At 37.9% G+C, this 21074-nt stretch overlaps 1 protein-coding gene and 1 long non-coding RNA gene across 2 annotated transcripts in view; one reads left to right on the top strand and one right to left on the bottom strand.

The window, feature by feature from the left end:
• Positions 1–20757, bottom strand: part of LOC107556354 (gamma-aminobutyric acid type B receptor subunit 2-like) — a 237827-nt gene extending 217070 nt beyond the window's left edge. The window contains exon 1 of the mRNA XM_016239450.1: positions 19965–20757. Within this exon, the coding sequence (XP_016094936.1) occupies positions 19965–20276 (312 nt within the window). The 5' untranslated portion in view covers positions 20277–20757. The remainder of the gene's footprint in view (positions 1–19964) is intronic.
• LOC107556404 (uncharacterized) lies at positions 4149–4944 on the top strand. Its single transcript, XR_001605278.1, has 3 exons — positions 4149–4169; positions 4287–4326; positions 4874–4944. It is a non-coding gene; the product is annotated as an uncharacterized lncRNA (long non-coding RNA).
• Positions 20758–21074: the final 317 nt, after the last annotated feature.

Raw genomic sequence — 21074 nt, 5'->3', positions numbered from 1 at the left:
TGTCTTTTTTTTTTCATTTTGTCTCTCATAGTTGAGGTATACATATGATGAAAATTACAAGCCTCTCTCATCTTTTTAAGTGGGAGAACTTGCACAATTGGTGGCTGACTAAATACTTTTTTGCCCCACTGTAAATACTACTCAGGGATGAAAGTTTTCCGTCGCTACGACGGATTTTCGTCAATTGGAAAAAATGAGGGGAAAAGAAACATGTAGCACATTGTTGTTGTTCTGCCGGTGTTCTGACGATTTGTTGGTAGCATAATCTGATAGGTAGCATTATTTGTCAGAACACCAGCACACCAAAAATCCTCCCTGCCACGGCTGCAGCTTCTCACTGACAACATAACGCCTCCCATCGTTCACAGTCGGGTTATTAGCAGAGAACACAGAGCAGGTCTTGCATTTCAGGCGCAGGATTGCGCCTATTAATAATAATTATACTCATTCCCGCAGGTTCCTTCATATGCACGTACTTTTGAGTCTTGAGAACTCTCATTTTCTGTGCGCCCACAGATTACGATAAGGAGAGTGACATATTTTAATAATTATTAATATTGATTTAATACAACAGTTCAATGAACAAGTACTGCCTGATTTTGCTCCATTTCATCAACGAAAATAGTTCCAATCATTTAATATTTCTGTATTATATTTAAAACATTAATCTCCACATGAATTTATGAATTTAATTGCACTCATGCCACCTCTGAGCCTCATTGAATGTCTGAAAATGTACCTACAAGCCATTTTTGTGTTCTTTTTGTGCCACCTGTGTAGTACAAATTAATTTTTCATTAATAGTAATTTCATGATTGGTAACTTATTTGTCTTATTCTACTTATTATATGGTTTTAAATAGAAATTTTAAAAAGCTTATAAACATACATTTTTGAATTTGACAGATGAAAATGATGCCATTGCAAAGATAAAAAGAAAATGCCCCTGTTAATCACTTCACCTCATATTAGGAAGGCTAATTTTTGATCAGAATGTTTGATTATTGATCAGAAGGTGCTCCTTAATTTTTTTTAATTAGGAGGACAAGCGCTCTTGATTACAAGAAGAAAAACACTGCTCTTAAACTGGGTGTGTGACAAGTATGGCTGAGGAATGGGGTTTGGCCGAGGAAACATTTTCAGTCAAAAGATTTTTGTTTTTGTTTTAAACCGACTACTACAACAATTATTACAACTTTTGTTTAAAAGAATAATCACACAATACGCTATTTCTTCCATGTTTTAATTTTAATGGTAAACCCTTTGTTTGCCAAAAAATAAAGGTTTAACTCTTTAAAATAAAGAGTTTACTGTGGGAGTACTACACTCAACCAACACCAGGGAAGGCAGTTTTTTTCAGAGCCCTTGTTATTCTTAATTTTGACATTAATTTTCATTTTTACACCAGACATATATCGGTTCAAAATATCGGTTATCGGTCTACTTGATCTGTAATAATCATGCTCTGATGCGGCAAACTTGTCACAAGACTTGCGGTCCTAATAACGATGTATGACTGTTGTATCCGAATATATATGAAATAGCTGTTTTAAATATTTTTATATTTAACATGTTAGTTTATCAGTGTGTTTGAAAATATATTATTTTGATTATTGGTGCTTTCATAGGCTCCCTCTCGCGCAGTTTAAAACACCACAAGAAATAGACTATGATAAGTACAGAGTCTCTCTCTTGCCCCCACCCACCCATGCATGCATGCACGCACGCACGATAATATCATGTATCGGCTATCTCATGGGCTGGCGATATGACGATTTGAAAAATGACCACATCGCCCAACACTACTTTACATATTCTCATTACATATAACAGGCGATTACTAAATGTTTATTTAAATTCTAATTTTTCTAAATATAAGATAAATATCGCAATGATATTTACAGTAGGTGTGCGATCTTGATAAAGGACTAGAATCCCTCCCAGAGCACTTCAGCCATTCACTCAATTTAATTGAGTAATTAGTCCAACCAAGTCTAATTCGTTTTCATCAAAACTGTTGACTGTGTCTCTATGAGCTTCGTATTTGTTCATAATAAGCCTAATGACTAAAATAAAGGAACATTTATTTATTTATTTGTAAATCTGTTACTCCTTTGCTTATTTTAATGAGAATTGTTGTGTATTATGGAACTTAGCAACAGCAAATCTACACTGTAAACCCGAACAGTACTACTAACTTTAGATTAAGAACACTGCAATTCAATTCTGTTCAATCGTTGATGCAACTTATAACAATTAAATTTTCTGAACGAGGAATTTAGTTTTATTTTTGTGTGGCTCAACAGTTTTGAGTAAACTCTTCTATTTAAATTATTATTTTTAAGTTTATTGAGTGACGTAAAGTGACGTCACCTCGTTGCTCTAACCGACGTTCACAAGAATCCATTCAACATGGCGGAGACTCGCAAGCGACTGGAGCAAACTTAATGGAACAACTTGTAAGTAATCTTACTTGCTTTTTGAGTGTTGTAAGAATATCATGATAAAGTAATGTTTTCATTTTTGGGAAACACTGTTTTTACACAGCGCTGTAAAGTGCGGCATTTCCCTAGTGCTTTTGAATGCGCATTTTGAATGCTATTTTAGCGTCACTGCTTATAGTATAATGTTAACGTCAAAGAAGGGCACTAATGTTAACGTTAGCCGGCATTTTTTTCAGTAAATGCAGTTGTAGCGTCTGGACCAATCAGACACACAATTTTTCATTTGATTTAACAAATCAATTATTCATTAGATTAACAAACGTTCACAGACCCCTCACCCAATAAACATACTGGGTGCCAAGTTGTCTGTGAACAAGGCCCAGGACCCTGGTTACCATGGCAACCCTGACACCAGATACATTTACGACCTAATGGAATGTGAGTAGGGAAAATCACTGCCTTTTCCATAGGAAGAGACACAGTGCAACGTAGGAATGGACTCTTTTCTAATTAATCCATAGGAAAACCTTTCTTTGAATGAACACACATATCCTTCAGATCATTGTGTATGTTGTCTTTAAGATTTTATACTGTTTTATGCAGGCTTATTTTCTTGCCTATATGTAATCCTACCGTGTTTAGTATTTATGAATTTGGTTCCATAACTTCATATTCTTATTTTCTCTCCTCTTTACTGAGATAAGCTTTAACCCTTTCCTATACCAACTGTATGCGCATGTGTGTGTGTGTATGTTAGACCAGTTTGGCAGCATTGGGGGAATTGGTGATCCTCTGCCCATCTTGACTTCTGAGAGACACTGCCACTCTGAGAGGCTCTTTTTATACCCAATCATGTTGCCAATTGACCTAATTGCAAATTGCAAACTGCAAATTGGTCCTCCAGCTGTTCCTTATATGTACATTTCCATTGACAGACAGTTGACCCTGAGAGGTCAGCTAAATATCTACAGCGGATCTAAATATTTATAATTAATTATAACTAGTTATGATTAATTATTCATATTTCCCCATGAGCTACACAGTCCTAACGTACGTTTTGAATGTCGCTGTTGTTAACTGCAATGTTTAGGGCTGCGTTTCTCAAAAGCATCGTGAGCTAAGTCGATTGTTGAGACCATTTGGTGGCAAGTGTTTCTACGATCATCTTAGCCATACATGAGCATACATTAGGTTAAAGCTACACAGCAAAATCCCCAGAGTTAAATAATCTCTGCTCAGAGTACATATTGTCCCAATCTACAGAGTGTTAAAGTAACACTCAAGCCGAGTTAAATTTAATGGGATAATTAAGCAATTAATTAATTGGGACAATATGTACTCTGAGCAGAGTTGATTTAACTCTGGGGATTTTGCTGTGTAATACTCAGACATGAATTTTGCAATATATTAAATTTACAAAAGCAATCTACAAACTTGTAGTAAACCTTTACAAACTTTCATTGCAGGCTGAGCTGGATGCTGAATACCAAAGTGTGAGCCTCAAGGTAACTTATATTGAGTTGAAGAGCAAGTTGTGTGATGTGTCCTCACGTAACAGGACACAGACTCGGCTTTCTCTTTTCTACATCCATTGTTGGTTATACACTTACTTGTGCATGTTTGTGGTTTTCTAGGTTTGTGCTGAGTTTCACCATATCAGAGAAAGTGGCACACACCAGCAAGATTTCACAGATGTTGCATGACGTTCTAAATGTTTGATCTTCAGGTGAGTGCAAATTCACAAACACTAACTACCTCCATTACTGTCTTCATTGTATATAAAATAAAGTTGGCCTGCTTGTTTAACATGTTTTTTTTTTTTTTACATGATGTCAACACTCAGTGTACGTGTGTGAGGAGAACTATTCTTCAGGACATGAAATGTAAGTATTAAGTGCATTAATAGATCTGAAATAGAGTGGGGGAACTATGACGTCAGAACCAGGAAGTCTAATTAGCCGCGGGTTCCTTTGAGATTTTCCTATGGGGTTTTTTAAATGGGGTTTATCAAATTATGAATAAAATAAAGCCTGTGGTAAACATAACTTGACGATACTTCTACGTTTTGTTCTACAATGTAAACTGCACGCACTCACAGCCTAAACCTTCTTATCTAGCTACTTATTAAAAACATACGTTTTCAAAAATTAACATAACTGCTTCAAAATTTGTATTTTGGGTATGTATGTGTGTAATTTACGTTGTACAACAAAACATAAAAGTATTGTCAAGTTATGTTTACCACAGGCTTTATTTTAATTGAAAAACCCGATTATAAAACCCCATAGGAAAATCTAGACGGAACCCACGTCGAATTACTCTTCCGGGTTCTGATGTTATAGTTCCCCCACTCTATTGGCAGTAAATATAAATGTCTACTTTTAGTCTCAAAAGTTAAAGTTAAAGTTTTACCCTCTGTGCTTATTCCAGGAGGAATTGGGCGAGCCAGACATCACTGACACAAAATACCTCTCCTACTGATTTCGTTATCATGGACAACGAAACCACTACAAGTCCTGCAAGCACTGCAGTTGTGATGAGATGATCTTCCAGTGTTTGACATTCAGAAATACACAGTTCATGCGGTTTAAAAAAGGCTGAAAAAAAATCCTCAATTGTATAGCCACAGGTGTGCGTGTATTTTTTTGAGTTAGTATTTGTACTTAATAAAGCCACTACTGCATCAAAATAATTGGTAAATTAAAAATATTACTTATGATAAACAATCATTTTAAGTACACTGCACTTAAACATTAAGCCAAAACAAATTTAAGCTTTTTAGTTTGACTTAATTGTTATTTATAATTAATGTTAACTTAAAAAAAGTTGCTTAATTACTTTTTTTTTTTTTTTAGGTAATCGGTGTCCACAAATATGGAGTATTCTGAACTTATCGGGTTTTACAGTGTAGAAATAAGTGGCGTTCTTCACGTTGACTGACACTTGGAGTGCGCTATAAATCACATCTTATGCCACTCAATATGGCAGCTGTAGGGATGAAAGTCTTGGTTTTGAGTTAAAAGAGCCAATCACTAACTAATAACCATCTAATACCAATTTTAGCATGATTTGAGCTGAAGAAGCAACATTTATGACACCACTGTTGATTTAAAATACACTATCGTTCAAAAGTCTGGGGTCGGTTTGATTTTTTTATGTTTTTGAAAGAAGTCTCTTATTTTCATAAATATAGTAATATCGTGAAATATTATTACAAGTTAAAAGAGCTGATTTCTGTTTGAATATATTTTAAAATCAAATTTATTAATGTGGTGGCAAAGCTGAATTTTCAGCATCATTACGCCAGTCTTCTGTGTCACATGATCCTTCAGAAATCATTCTAATATGCTGATTAAGTGCTTGTCAGTGTTGAAAACAGTTATGCTGCTTAATATTTTTGTGGAAATTGTAACATTATAAATATCCTTGTAAATATACTGTCACTTTTGATCATTATAATCCTGGCTGAATAAAAGTATTAATTTCTATAAAATAAAAAATCTTACTGACCCCAAACTTTTGCACACTACACTCCAAAAATTTTTTTGAAATATAAGGCACAATATACTATTTAATTTGAAGGAATTTTTCTGTAATTACTGTTTTTTTACAGGTGTTTTACCAGCATTTTTACACTGCACTGCGTTGTGTTTTAAAGTTAATAGAAATGTCTGGAAAATTAATAGATAATATCCTGTGTAATAAGCTGCCACTTTATTTTTACAGTGTGGTGTATATTGTCTTAAATGTCAACACCTCACAAGAATTTGGAACAGAGCTAATAACTGCGCATAAGCGCTGACCCAACGAACACTTTTGGGGTGCGCATAATGTTTTTGTCTATTTGTGTTCCTTGGCTGAATTTTCAGGCCCCCCTCTGCTGTCAGAACTCATTTAGCAGTTTCTCCCAGGCTTCTAGACCTTTCCGCTGCCTGACATAACTGACATTTACATTTGCCCTCTATCAAAGAAAGAGAAACAAGGGTTTAGATCTCTCCACTCCCATAACAATCTCTCTCGAAAGGGCAGCAGAAAAATGACCATCCTCACAGCAATCTTATCAACCGCTATTTAATCACCGCGGTAAAAGCGAGAGAATCCATTTTCCAGGTTGTCAGCGTCACAATGGGCCAAACTGTCCATTCTCAGTGGAAGAAATAACACGGCTCTGGTTTGAATGAACTCACTCTTCACATCTTTCCCTTCGTTTTTGTCGTTGCGTAATTGTTTTCTTTGTGCGCACCTTAACGGAATAACCCAAAACGTGATCATTTATTAATGTCACGTTTATTGGTGCTTATCTTCTTATCTAGGGTATTTCCACTTCAAAGCGGTGTGTGCAGATAAAACAGAGAGTGGAGGAGAAATGCTAATTCATACAGTTCAAAATGCAGGCATAAAGGACAGGCAGAAATCAATAGAGCTCCCCTGCGTGAGGGAGAGTCAACAGAGCAGAAGAGTCCAGTGCCCGAGCACATAAATAATATTTATGTAGACGGCAGATGCAAACAACCACAGGGGAGCATGTATAATTCTGATTCATACATCTGAGAAGCAATGATCTGGTAAATGTGAGACTCGCTCATTTATTTTACACGAAGAGGCTCAGGGGCAACAGGTCGTCACCGGTGATTGTTAAGCCTTATCTGTGTGATAACCGTGGCTAAAGCACTGTTGTGATGTTTGTGGGAAAAACGGTTTGTGGCTCTGAAAGCAGTTTGTTTGTGTCTGTGGGACAAGGGCAGAATGTTTAATAATGCTGAGGTGAAAGTGAGCTCGTTTGTTAAGACGTTCAGCGTTATGCTAGCTGACTAATTGCTGCTCTCTCACCTATTGTCTTCAGTCTACCTGATAGGACACAGAGTATGTTTTGTAAACCGAGACAGAAACTAAGGGTGCTTTCACACTTGGTTCGCTTGCCTGGTCCGAACCTGAGTTAGATTGCTCCCCCCTCCCCCTGCCCCCGCTGGACTGTGTTTATATTATTTTATCTGGGTCCGAACAGCAGTTCGTTTGCGTCATCAAGCCAGCAGCTGTTTACCCCGTTGCTTATTAACAACGGCGCAGGAGAAGGCGGCAAATGCATAACATTGCTCTCTGCACTTTTATATATTTACGTTTTTGAAACGTTTGTTTGTTTTACAAAGCTTCGGTACATAACGGCACTTACGTCTGTCTTACGAATGTACTGGAAATGCTCTAAAGAACGCTGAAGGCGAACAGAAATGAGATATACAGCTCTCTGCAGCGCGTCAGTCACGCTCATCAGGAAAGTGAGTGAAACACACACACACATTTTTATCAAATAATATGTAATTAATAGCGGTTCACTTCTGCAATTTGGTACAATTGTGTTCACATCAGCAGCAAACCGTACCGGAGTTCACTTGAACCGTACCCCAGACCACCCTTTTTAAGCGAACTCGGGTATGGTTCGTGGGTGCGCACCCGAGTTCGGATGACAGCGTTCACATCATCCAAACGAACCGAACTCTGACGTCAATCGAACCCGGGTGTGCACCAAAAGTGCTAGTGTGAAAGCACCCTAACTAACTGCTGCAGTTTTTGAAGAACAGGATCTAACAGTATAGTAATCTTGCTGGTGAACATATTAATATTCCTGGTTCAACACAAATTTATCTCTAGCAACATCTGTTGCCCATCTAACAAGAGTAGTAGTCAAACCTCAAAGCTTAAAAGGACAGTTCACCCAAAAATGAAAATGTCTGTCATCATTTTTTTCACCCTCATGTCATTCCAAACCTGTATGATTTTCTTTATATTGTGGAACATAAAAGAAGACATTTTGAAGAATGTGGGTAACCAAACAGTGTCAGTTCCCTTTCACTAAGGTCAATAAATATAATGGAAAACAATCAGAACTGAAACAGTTTGGTTTATCCTTTTAAATAATGCATCCAAAAGCTATCAGGTAAAGACAACGTTTGCATACAAAGGCACATCCCGAAACTGATTTCAGAAAGGCTTTTGCCGGACTTCTCCAATGATTTTAGTCTCTAAACCCTGCCCCTTTCTTACAATTGTCTCACATTTAGATCTGCCTGCATGCAATCAACAACAGGCAGACAGAATCAAGACCCACCCTACATTGTTTTTCTTTTTACATAATTTGCTTCACTTGGATATATGTCACAATATGGAAGAAAAGATCTGTCACTATTCCGTTTCACTGCAACTTCAACAGAATATGCATTAAAGTTAGCAGCAGGTTTATGGAGACTACTTGATGCCAAATGTCCAGGTAAAACTTTGTTTCTTTGGTCAGTTGGAGATTATCATGTTATAACCTCTTTAGATGCTGCTGTAACCTTAAATTCAACATGCATGGAGCAAAATATACTCTACAGTGGGTCTAACGGGTCATTGATGTCTCCAGGAACAGCCATTACAGTTAATCTGACCTAAAGTGTTGTGATGAAGAAAAAAGGTGAACAATGACACCACATAATTGTCACAGGCATCTGGAATATTTAAAGAGAATTAATATGAAGAATGAACCCAATCTCTTTGTGAAGCATTTCATGGTCTGGAATGATCCAGAACACCTACAGTAATGAAATAACAATCACTTCTATTAGATTACAGAAACAGGCGACCATCATCCTCAATCTACCAGCAGAACCACAGCCCTATTTCATTTCAAATATCAATCATGCTCAACTGAATAAAATCTGTTCATTTGGGGCACAATATGGCCAAAAGCTTGATCGGTGTCAGTAACAATAAAGGGTAAGCGGTTCTCAGCCTCAAACGCACCCTCAGGACTTTACTCCTCCGTTTCATACACCCTGCTCGCATAAGGACAACACTGAACCAGCCTGTCCGCCTTTTCGGGACTTTGTTAAACATTGTCAGAAGCCCATCTATGCAATTATTCATCCCACCATTTTGTGTAATTATAGACTGCGAGACAGGTGATATGTTTAGCTTATGATTCAGTGCTTGTGCTCAGAATTTCCCCCTTCCCAGTTGTGCGACACAGTATGCCGAGAGCTTTGTGATGATGAACTTGCCAAAACTGTTGGTGTTCTCTGTCCTTGGCCAAAGCCCAAGAAACTGCAGGCATCCTGCCATTACTTTATCTGTAGTCATCAAATCAATATGAGCAGAGGGGGCATTTGAATGGCAGACCATTTCTCAAGGCATACGTTAAGACTAACATCAGAATTCACCTGACTCTAATACTAGTGGTCTCCAAGCCCATTTGTACTGTGAGGGTGATTGTGAAAAAAATGGAAAATGAAAAGTCAGTGTTTCCTACAGAATTCTGTTGTGATACACAACACGTACTAAATGTTCCTGAAAATAACTTTGACTTCATTAAATGAGACAGATGTTGATCCAGTGAGCTTATAAAGTGAATAAGTATGTAACTTGTAAGTTTGTCATTCTTTCTGAATGATTCATTAAAAGATCCAGTTCTTAAGAGTCATTTGGGCTACATTTTATTTTGAAAGTCCACTTTAGACATTCTACTAACTATAATAAACTTCGCAACTACATGCCAACTAACTTGAATATTAGTAGACCATTAGGTTAGGGTTAGATTTAGGTTAGTAGAATAAGTTGACACATACTTGCAAAGTTACTTAGAGGAAGTAGAATGAGTGTTACGAGATCTTAAACATAAAGTATTAGCAGATATTGCGCAGACAGTCTACTAATACTCTAATGACCAGTAGCTGACATGTAGTTGGGAAGTTACTTGTAGTTAGTAGATTTGTACTTTTGTACTGGAATCGGACTAGACTGGTCATGTTGTATGTTTTTGAATCACTAAAAAGACCTGAGAACTGAAAACCTTCATTTGTTCATGAATTATACTACACTGATCACACTGTATGTTTTTGATTCACAAAAAAGATCCAGCTAAAAAAAGTCATGAATTGGACTAAATTAGTCACGCTGTAGGGTTTTGACTGACTAAAAAGAGCTATCTCAAAAGAGTAATTTCTTTATGAATCAGACTACACTGGTTACACTGCACGTTTTTATTCACAAAAAAAGATCAGATTTAAAAGAGTCGTTTATTCATGAATTGTACTATCCAAAAAAGTATTACAGTTCATAAGAATCATTCATTAGGGAATATGGTTGCAGAGGGGCAGACATTTTCTGGAAACTTTTCAAAAGGTTCCAAAATTTCTGAAAAGTTTAAGAAATTTTCTGAAAACGTTCTGCCTTTTTGCAACCCTATTAGGGAATCAGGCTACACTGTTCACATAGGTTTGGATATAAATGCAGCTCATAAGGACAAGTGAATAAAAATTATTTTGCAGTACACTGACTCTTTATCCCATCATATTCAATTCAGACTACATGCTCGGTAAAAAAAATGTTTCTTGCTGTGCTGCTATAGATTCAGCAGCAGTGGAGCACCACAAACTGAAGTGCCTAAACTGAGGACCTAAAATGTAGAGGAGCTCATTTTGAATTCAAGTTGCTCTTAGAGTGCATGTGAACCATCACCACACACAACTCAATCTCAAAATTTTAGAGGCACAAATAAAATTGTGTGCAACTCTACCATTTGAGTTTGCCCTACACTGAAAAGTACAACTTACTAAATCAGCTCAGCTATCCTCTGCAGCCATATGTGAGTACAGAGGGTTGAAGTATAAAGCCCTTGAGTGGTTTTGGGAAAGAGAGTTTTTGGGTTTAATAAATGAGCAAACTACACCACTACCACTACACTCTAAAAAATGCTGGGTTGTTTAAACCCAATGTTGGGTCAAATATGGACTAACCCAATTGTTGGGTTAAAAAGCTAATTTAAAAATGTAACCAAAATTTAACCCAACAGTTGGGTTAGTCCATATTTGACCCAACATTGGGTTGAAACAACCCAGCATTTTTTAGAGTGTAGGCAGTCTGAGGCCTGTGGATAGCAGCTTTCCAGTAATACTTCATTAGACAGAGACTGACCTTCTTTCTCTCTACAAACCACCCCCATCCATCAGGCACCACATACCACTCTGTGCTCAATGACCTATGAGATTGTCCATTTAAGGATGAACCCACTAAAGACATACTATATGGCTGGAGATGGGACTGGGATGACTAACATTTAGGCTTTGCATTTCTTTGCAATAATAGAATGTTAATGGACGTGATAATGAAAGTGTGTCAATTAAAGTGATTTTGTTCATAAACCTGACTTGCATCTAATAGTGTGATGTCATGACAATAAATGCGTTAAACACTTCAGGTTGATTTATGCAAGCCAGTGAGCAGTACTGCTGCACCTGATTTGTTTGGACACTGTAAGTGAAAGATGTTTCACATCAAAACTATGTTACAATCTTTCTATCGTTCTAAATAATTATGACCTGGTGGAATGATATGGCATATAAAAAAAACACTACTTCACAATCAACTAGTCAGTGGATTACCTGAACAACTAGTTAAATAATCGGGTCTTAAGTATACTTAAGAAGATTTTGGGTTCACATAAGACACATTCTTTACAAAGAAAGTTAGATTAACTGCAGAATGCAGGGGTTTCAAAACATGTTTTGGACTATATTAGGTTGGACACAGGCTGAAACCCGTGGGTTCTGCTGTGCTTTATAGCCGATGAAATTAAATTTTAAAAAAATTCTGAAAGGATTTAACTGTTAAATTGCTAAAGCATTGCATACTGTCAGCATGCTACATACAACATCAGCTTACAAAATCTTATGTAAGGTTTAATATAATTGTATGAATATTTTGTTTAAAATATAAAACTAGATAAATAAACATTATATATTTACACACACAGATATATATATATATATATATATATATATACACACAATTTTATTAATATTTTAAATTAATAAATAAATACATACATACATACATACATACATACATACATACACAAGTCCTATATAAGATTTTTACAAATTTTTAAGGAAAATTTCTAAGACTTAACTTAGACTGATCTTGTTAAAAAAATACAGTCCTCAGTGTACTAATTGAGTTTGTGAGAGAGACTGGATGAATGTGTGAGTGGAAGATTTGCTGTGGTACTTGCCAGCATCTGCCTGTGGACCAGCACACTGTACAGCTGTGACCAGACCATCCATCCATCCCCAGAGAGACACATCCCATGGGCTTGCTTACACCATTTTTGCACATACACAGACACACACACATTTTGTCTGTGCATCAGCGGCTCCTTCTTTGCTGTCCAGGAATTACACAGGATTTAATGTAATTAGAGGACTGACAAGGGCAAACTTTACGCTTATTACTCAGCGCTTGCCCCTGGAGAAAGACAGCATTCGCATAGCATTTAGCCAATCTCTAAAGACAAAACCTAAATCCCCTCATTTCATTTAACTTTCAGTTTGTTTACAGTTAGAAAACATACCTTGACTGTGGAATTAATATACAGGTGTGTCATACTGTCCATTTACTTGCATACAATTTCATTACGAAAATGTACATATATCAGTGCTTATATCTATCTCTGAATTTCAGAAATACACAATCACAAGCATACAGTTTATAGTCTATAAAGACTAAAATGTAGAAAGCACAAATATCAGGTTTCCTTAGACGAATCTCATGCATTCAGACACGCTATTAGACAAGCCACACTCAAAATAACTGTGTGGGAGGGTCGAGGTCTGACGTTCATCAGTTCGGTTTCAACCAGAAGCCAGACTCAAGCTGTGTCCATTTTTCCCCACAGCGTTTTGGAGGGCAGTGAGAGAAATCAGCTTGGAAACGTCCCCACCCACATTTCTCCTCTTCTGGCATCTAATCAGTCCCTTTCCTCACTGCCCTCAACAGCAGAAACAATCGCTGGATGTTTGTTTTGCTTTTATGGTGCAACCAGATGCGCAAAACCAGCAATTTTTGGAACATTTGCAAATTTAGCCTACCAGATAATCAAAAAAACAAATGCCACCTCTAAAATCAGCTGCGGAATGTGTCAGATGAGCGTGTCCATGTGTGCCATTACTAAAATAAGGTACTGGTGCATTTTGTACTTTTCTAACCAAAAATAAAGCATCTGTCAAACACAACTCAAGTAATCTCCATCACTAAAATATGTCATTTAGCAAAAACATTGTCAATAATTCAAGGATTACAGCTCTACAATAATACATAATACCAGCCAACATGCTACAGTTAGTGAAACTATAAAATATGCTTGGAAACCCAGTTTATAGTTAAACGTACAACAGAGTTTTAGAAGAACACTGTTTGAGATATTTGCATTATATATATTTCCTTTAAAGGGGTCATATGATGTTGCTAAAAAGAACATTATTTTGTGTATTTGGTGTAATGAAATTTGTTTATGCGGTTTAAGGTTCAAAAAACACATTATTTTCCACATACTGTACATTATTGTTTCTCCTCTATGCCCCGACTTTCTGAAACGCGTCTATTTTTACAAAGCTCATTGTTCTGAAAAGCAAGGTGTGCTGTGATTGGTCAGTTATCCAGTGCGTTGTGATTGCCCGAATACCACAAGCCTGTGACGGAAATGTTACGTCCCTTACCATATTGTGATGCCTTGTCCCAACCGGAGCGACGAGACAAAAACATTAAAACACATTATAAAACGAGGCATTTGTTGCATCCAGTGGGGACATAATTACGGGTTATAATGACTTATACTGTCTTTTTACGTGTTGCATTGCATCGCGCCGCGTAAACATAAAACCATGTCTGCATTTGTGATTGAAGAAATGACAAACAACAAGTGCTACTCTACACTGCTCAAAACTCGTGTTTGAATCGTCAGTGGCAAATTCTTTAAATATAAAAAATGTACTTACAGTCTGGGAGTCAGAACAGCCGGCATTGTAGTCTACTCTACCAGAATCAGGAAACAGTCCTCCATAAAATGCACTGGACACATCTGAATATTTGGGTTGAACTGTTTTGGAACAGTGTTGTAAATACAACTTAACAACTGATTTCTAGTTGTGTCCTCTTTTGGAAGGCCAAACAAAGTAGTTTCACTTTCACAACGAAACACACAGCACCTTCACGACATGGCAGCGGCAGCAACAACAATACTACAGCAAGAATAAAAGTTACGCTTTCTTTCTTTGCGTGAACATTTGGGCGGCGTTATGCAAATCTTCCCACATCGTGACGTAGACATGTGGGGGCGTGTTCGAACGAGCCGTTTTAGGTAGGTGTGGTTGACTCCTAAATTTTATAAAGAATATCTCTTTGGATTTGAGACTTTAGTCTTTGCAACTTTACAGATCTTCTTTATGCACCAAGAGCTTGTAACACTCCAAAGAGAAAGGAAAAATTTAAATCGCATCATATGACCCCTTTAAAGAAAGTTGGCTAATATGTGTGAAGTCAACATGAAATTGCATTCACAAGCCATTTACTTTCGTAATATGATACATCTGAGCGAAACAAGATATTCAATGAGAAAACAAGTAGGTTGGGTCTTGATTTTATCCATGAAAAATTGACTGGATCACTTTCGAGGAGGCTTTTTGACTGGGACGTTGAGGCTGAAGGACAAGTTCACTTACACAAGCATCTTGATGCATCTTAATAGTAACATTTCTTTTTACATTTTAAATAAAAGAGTGGTTTAAACGGGCTTGAAACGAACCTGGCTGCCTAACCTGCCTATTTTGACAGCAAATGCCATGTTATTGTGCTTAAAAACCTGTTCAGCACCATACTAACCTGATGGCCTGAGTCCTTGAGATGTGACTGTCTAGGTCAACGAGCAGCAGAAAAGAATAAGACTAGAATAACTGCTGGCTATGAGTGTGACTCACTAAAAGGTCAGCAATTAGAGCCCTGTTTCACAATCCAACAACAAACATTGACTATTAGTTAAATAACAAAAAGCAATGCTTTAGTCAAGTAATACATCAGCCAAAATACATTAAATTATACAGCAGGTCAAACCACATGACTCTTCATTTAGATACCTGACCTTCTGACCTCTGTGAAGGGCAAGGCCTCTGTTTATCAGCATGCAGAACAAAAAAGCACAGGGTGGAAGCAGTTTGAACCCACTGAATCACAACACAAGCTTGACAAAATACTGAATTCAGGTTCCAGTGTCTGTTATTCTCCCTCACTGTATGATAAATGAAGGCCTCTATAGAGATATTACTTTACACCTGTTGGTGCTCATTTTCCCCACTATATTTCAGAAAAGTCAGAAGAGCAGTTGCAGTTATCCAGTTGATGTCCACAGTCTCATTACACATGAACAGTGACACAAGAGCTCAAGATGACAGGGCTACAGAGCTCATAAATGTTGTAATGTGTCCCCGGACAGAGTAAAATCACAGCCGGATCCAATTGAAGTCTGTTAGGTGTGAAATATATATAAATAAAAACAATAATAATTGAACAGTATAATATTTATAGCAAGTATAATATTATTAATTATATGTATGTGTGTGTGTGTGTGTGTGTGTGTGTGAGTGACCCTGGAGCACAAAACCAGTCTTAAGTCGCTGGAGTATATTTGTAGCAATAGCCAAAAATACATTGTATGGGTCAAAATTATTGATTTTTCTTTTATGCCAAAAATCATTAGGATATTAAGTAAAGATCATGTTCCATGAAGATATTTTATAAATTTCCTACTGTAAACATATTTTAAAAAAAATTTTGATTAGTAATATGCATTGCTAAGAACTTCATTTGGATAACTTTAAAGGCGATTTTCTCAATATTTAGATTTTTTTGCACCCTCAGATTCCAGATTTTCAAATAGTTGTATCTCGGCCAAATATTGTCCTATCCTAACAAACCATACATCTATGGAAAGCCTATTTATTCATATAATATATATATATATATATATATATATATATATATATATTATACATCAGCTTTCAGATGATGTATAAATCTCAATTTCGAAAAACTGACCCTTATGACTTTTGTGGTCCAGGGTCACATATTACTAAATCACAAGCAATTACTATACATTTACTTTTTATTACAATAGTAATTTTTTCCATCAAATCGAAATATGGGAAAATGCAGTTAAAGTATTGATTCTTGCCATATATTGTTACAGTATCATGAGGTAAAATATCATAGCAGCTTAAAACATCAATTTTATTAATAAATACATAATTTAAACAAATTTCAATCAATTACTTTGACCAATGTTATTTTGAAAATCGAGGTATAGATATTCAAACACACACATACACTGTCATCTTAAGACACATTTAATTTATTGTGAACTATTATGGCAATACTTTTTAGAAAAATCGTAACTCATTGCGACAACACAACAAGATGCTTGAGGCTTGGGGCTTTTGGTCTTTCGAGAATAACTGAAATGTATGGTAAGGGCTCAGAGCTCTGCAAGGGTCCCTGCACTCTGTGTGCAAATCTGACGAGATGCATTTGCTCCTCCGTGAGCCGTAAGCTCCATTGATATCTGTACGCATGACATCAGGGTGGTAGTATGAGCTGGGCTCAAAGAGGTCAAGAGTATCACTTCAATAAGAGTCAAGCCCCCCTCATGAAGGGAAATAGCTTTCTACATATGAAAAATACAGCCTCTCAATCTTGCCTATTCGAAAGATAAAAGATCAAATCATTTGTAGATGGCTGTATTTTTAGCATGGGTATTTCAAAAAGACACATAACATCAGATCTACAGTCACAAAGCTTTAAAATGAGCACTAAATGACTTGTCTGGGGGCTTTTTTCTCTTACCTTTTTCTGAAACTCTATGAGAGGCAATTGTTCAAGTCACACCCTCTCATTCCTCCAACAGAGCAATATGAAACATGGCGATTTAGTCTGAAGCAAATTTAAAATGTGAAGAACTAAAACCACATCATCAATTATATACCACAAAGAAGAAAAAAACACTTCCATGAATGAGAAACTGCATCTACATACCTGAAAGATATCTGTATGCAGGTAAATAAGCACTACAACAGATAAGAGTTGAGGCCCTTTCAAGATAATTGCACAATAAAAGTACATCAATGCTTTTTCCATTTCTATTTGTGCTTCGCTCACTATTTTAGTGGATGAAAACTACTCAAGGCAAACAATATCATTTACCGAAGATGAAAGTGGACCCCTACAAAAACGATGGGCATCCCTGCTGTCGGAATGATCTAAGACCAAAACGTGACCTTTAGCACAGCTAATGATCTCCAGTCCACTGAAGATACTGAGGGGGTCCTTCGCAGTGCAAATGTTACGTGGGCTTCTCTCTTTAATTTCTCTCCAGATCTTTCAAGTGGATCTGTAAAAGGCTAAGCGCTGTGGGCACGGCTGGCAGCACCCAGGCGCAGGCGAGCGGATGGGTTCTGCCTGCCTGGGGATGCGTTGAGAGGGGATAAAGGGATAAAGAGCCTCTGCTTTGGGACTGATTACTTACATCTGCCCTGTTAAATCCTTGCATGCATACGCACAGCTATTACTGTTTACTTTGTTTACTGTTTGCAAGTATCCTGTCAGTGTGAGTGTGTGTATAAACAGGTTTGGCGATACTTGTGAGGGCCAAATGTTTGAAGATAATGCTGTAAATACAATGAAACATGTCATAAACAAACTAATGAGAACATCTGAAGAGGTCATCATTATTTGAGATGTTCGTAAATCAGCCATATGTTTTTCTTCAATTCTCTTCATACCAACAGTTTTGTGTTGGCGTTAGGCTTAGTGACAACAGATGTCAAAATATGTAATGGATTATATTACAATTGCACACACAATGCAGTTAATGTTTATACATGATTATTTACAATTAATAATCTCACTTATATATATAGCTCCTGATTTTACAAAAGTTAGCATGATTTTTTTTATGTATGAGGCCTACATCATTGCTTATTGCTTTACACGTTAGATCTACAGATGTCTGATTTAAAATCTGTTCATCTTTCTGCTGTAAAGATTAGCTGTAAAGTGCCAACTATTGACATATTCAGCTCATTATGACTGTGACAGAGTGTGTAGAGGAATATTATTTAAAAGCCTTTCAGATGCATGAGTGCATCCTCAAAGACAAGACAGCAACAATGTGTGTTTGTAAGAAGAACCCGTTTTGTTTAACAAAACGCTGGTAAATCAATATGACAATCAATGCACAATAGATTGCCAAGGCACCACCGGACATCAGGGGTCATGGATCTTCATGCTCATCTCAAACGACTCAGTTTAGAGCATGTGCAGAACACGTAGTGACGGTCTGTTTTAAACCTAGCAAGATAGCTTCCACAGATATTTTAACGCCTTGGTAATTTACACTTTAGTAATTACGCAAACATCTAGCTACCCATTTTCCCGTGCATTCTCATTTTCCCTGTTGTCACACATATGAAAGTATGGTGATAAATGCCGATTGATTCGCTCCTCATCTCCCCAGGCTATCACACTACCACAAATAGCACATGGTGAGAGGCCAAAAAGTGCCTTGTGCACGAAGGAGAAATTTTCACATTTTCTCAGTCGTTACTGTTTAAAAAACAACCCATAAGAGCATGAAATTTAATATGCATATGCACTTCATTAAAATAATTACCTGTAGGCCTACCCTTTGCCTAAAGTGTTATTTATTAGGTCGTACCTTCGTAAGTCAATTAATAATTTCAATATGGTATCAGTGCTGCAGAACTATGAACTGTCATAGATGTTGATAATATAAGATGACAATATCAATGACAACGAAAAACAAAAGGTTAACCTCATCAAATTCAACAATTTCATTCCATTTGGAATTACTGAGACCTAGAATTAGTATGAAGCACTCAAAATATGTATTTATCCTCAAAGACCTTCGGTCATATAGAGGAAAAAAAAGACAGGTAAATTAATTACTGCCATCTTCAGGTGTAACGAAAATCCGTACTACCCTGCTGGACAAAAAAATTAAAAAAATTAAAATCTTGACCCAGCCTAACCTACTCTGCTGGTCTCCCCAGGCCAGTCTACTTGCTCTTGGGCACTTTTCAGTTGGGCAGGCTGGAAGACCAGTTGAAACCGGCTAAGACCAGTAAACCATTTTAGGCTTGTAAACTGTTTTTTTTAACAGGGTTTAAAAACTGACCCCTAATATAATAGCAAGGAATTTATTACTTCTGTTTCATATACCAGTTTACATGAATTAATATCCTTGTGTACCTAATAGATGCAGAATAGATGTCTAATAGATGCAGAACTCATCGTGCTGAATGAACCAGCCACAACCCGCTGATAAAATGAGGATTAATACTGTCCCGTTCATGCAAATGAGCAAGACAATTGTTTTCTGTAGGTAACGGATGTAGGAATACATGCAGCACTTATATTCCATAACGAGCCACTGGCACGTGCGCAGCTCATCGAGACAACACCTGTGTACACTTCACTAGCACAAACTTGCTCGGTTTTGCCTCCTCCAAACACCTGACGGGAAACAATCTCTCGACACTGCACAAACCCTAGAGAAATCGCGTCTTCCACATGAGCGCGCGCCGAACGCACACTGCCCGCAGTTTACCCCCGCGACATGCACGTAGACGTTAACGCACGCACTTACCTCCGTGTCGTAGATTTTGGTGATGAGCGAGAAGGAGTACTGCCTGGACTCGCGGATGTGCTGGATGGCCAGCTGAACGGCCGGCTCGATGCCTTGACTGATGCTGCTCATCAGCGCTGATTCATTCATCGGCATCAGGACCATGATGGGCAACTTCTCACCATCTCTCGTGTACCAGTTGTTGTCCAGGCCGTGCCTTGTGTAATCGTTGCAGACCTTCGCCAATGCAGGATGAAATCCCAAGACGGACAGGAGTAGGCATCCCGAAAGAAAGATCATGTCACATCTGCAGTCCCTCCGGGACGGAGCCATGCTACCGAACAACTGAGATCCACCTTCTCACTGTCCTGGCATCGCAATCTTTAGGTTCCTCTTGGATGCCGCGATCAGTCCAAGAGAAAAGACATGACATGCAGTAGGCTACTACAGGCTCTCGCGCACTAGATCTCGAGAGTAGAGATGATGCGTAAAACCAGAAGGTGTCCAATCGCAGGGGTTATAAACTAAGCTGCTTCCCCTTTTACGGGTCCTTATCAAATCCTGCCCGATCCAATCCTTCCTTTCACCTCCAATACACCACCGAATGCGCACATCACAATCCACCTCCTGTGCGTTACGCAGAGGTGCGCGCTCTCTGATTCGAGTCAACCGCTATTGCGAATGTAAATGTAACAGCCGAATATATTCCGAGCAGGTGAGGAGTTGCATCCCCATGTGAAAAGCGCATAGGTGAGGCGGTGGAGGGCGAGCCCTGGTATGTAAAAGCAATCCGAGTGAGGATATCCGTGTGACTCCGATGCTGCAGCTTCGGCGGATGCGCTTCACTTCTTTCGCGCGCTGGCCGCGCTGTGCATGTGTGCGTGCGCGCGTGTGTGAGCGCGCGCGACGCGGGCAGAAAACATTCTTCACCGCGAGCGATGTTCTCTCAAAAAACAACCGACCGACAAGGGAGCTGTTCACTCGTAACGCGTTCAATAACCTACACACTGTCTCCTCTGAGGTAATATGTGAGGTAAATTGCCCACCTGAGCCCAATAGAGTGCGTTGTAAAATATGTAAGTTAATCAGAACGTAAACATAACCAGAGTGGCGTCGAGTGTCATAAAAGCT

Source organism: Sinocyclocheilus grahami, unplaced genomic scaffold (genome assembly GCF_001515645.1).
Source record: "Sinocyclocheilus grahami isolate Dianchi unplaced genomic scaffold, SAMN03320097.WGS_v1.1 scaffold566.1, whole genome shotgun sequence".
Classification (NCBI taxonomy): Eukaryota; Metazoa; Chordata; class Actinopteri; order Cypriniformes; family Cyprinidae; genus Sinocyclocheilus; species Sinocyclocheilus grahami.
Note: the sequence above shows the minus strand (reverse complement) of the source record. Positions and strands in the feature narration are given on the sequence as shown.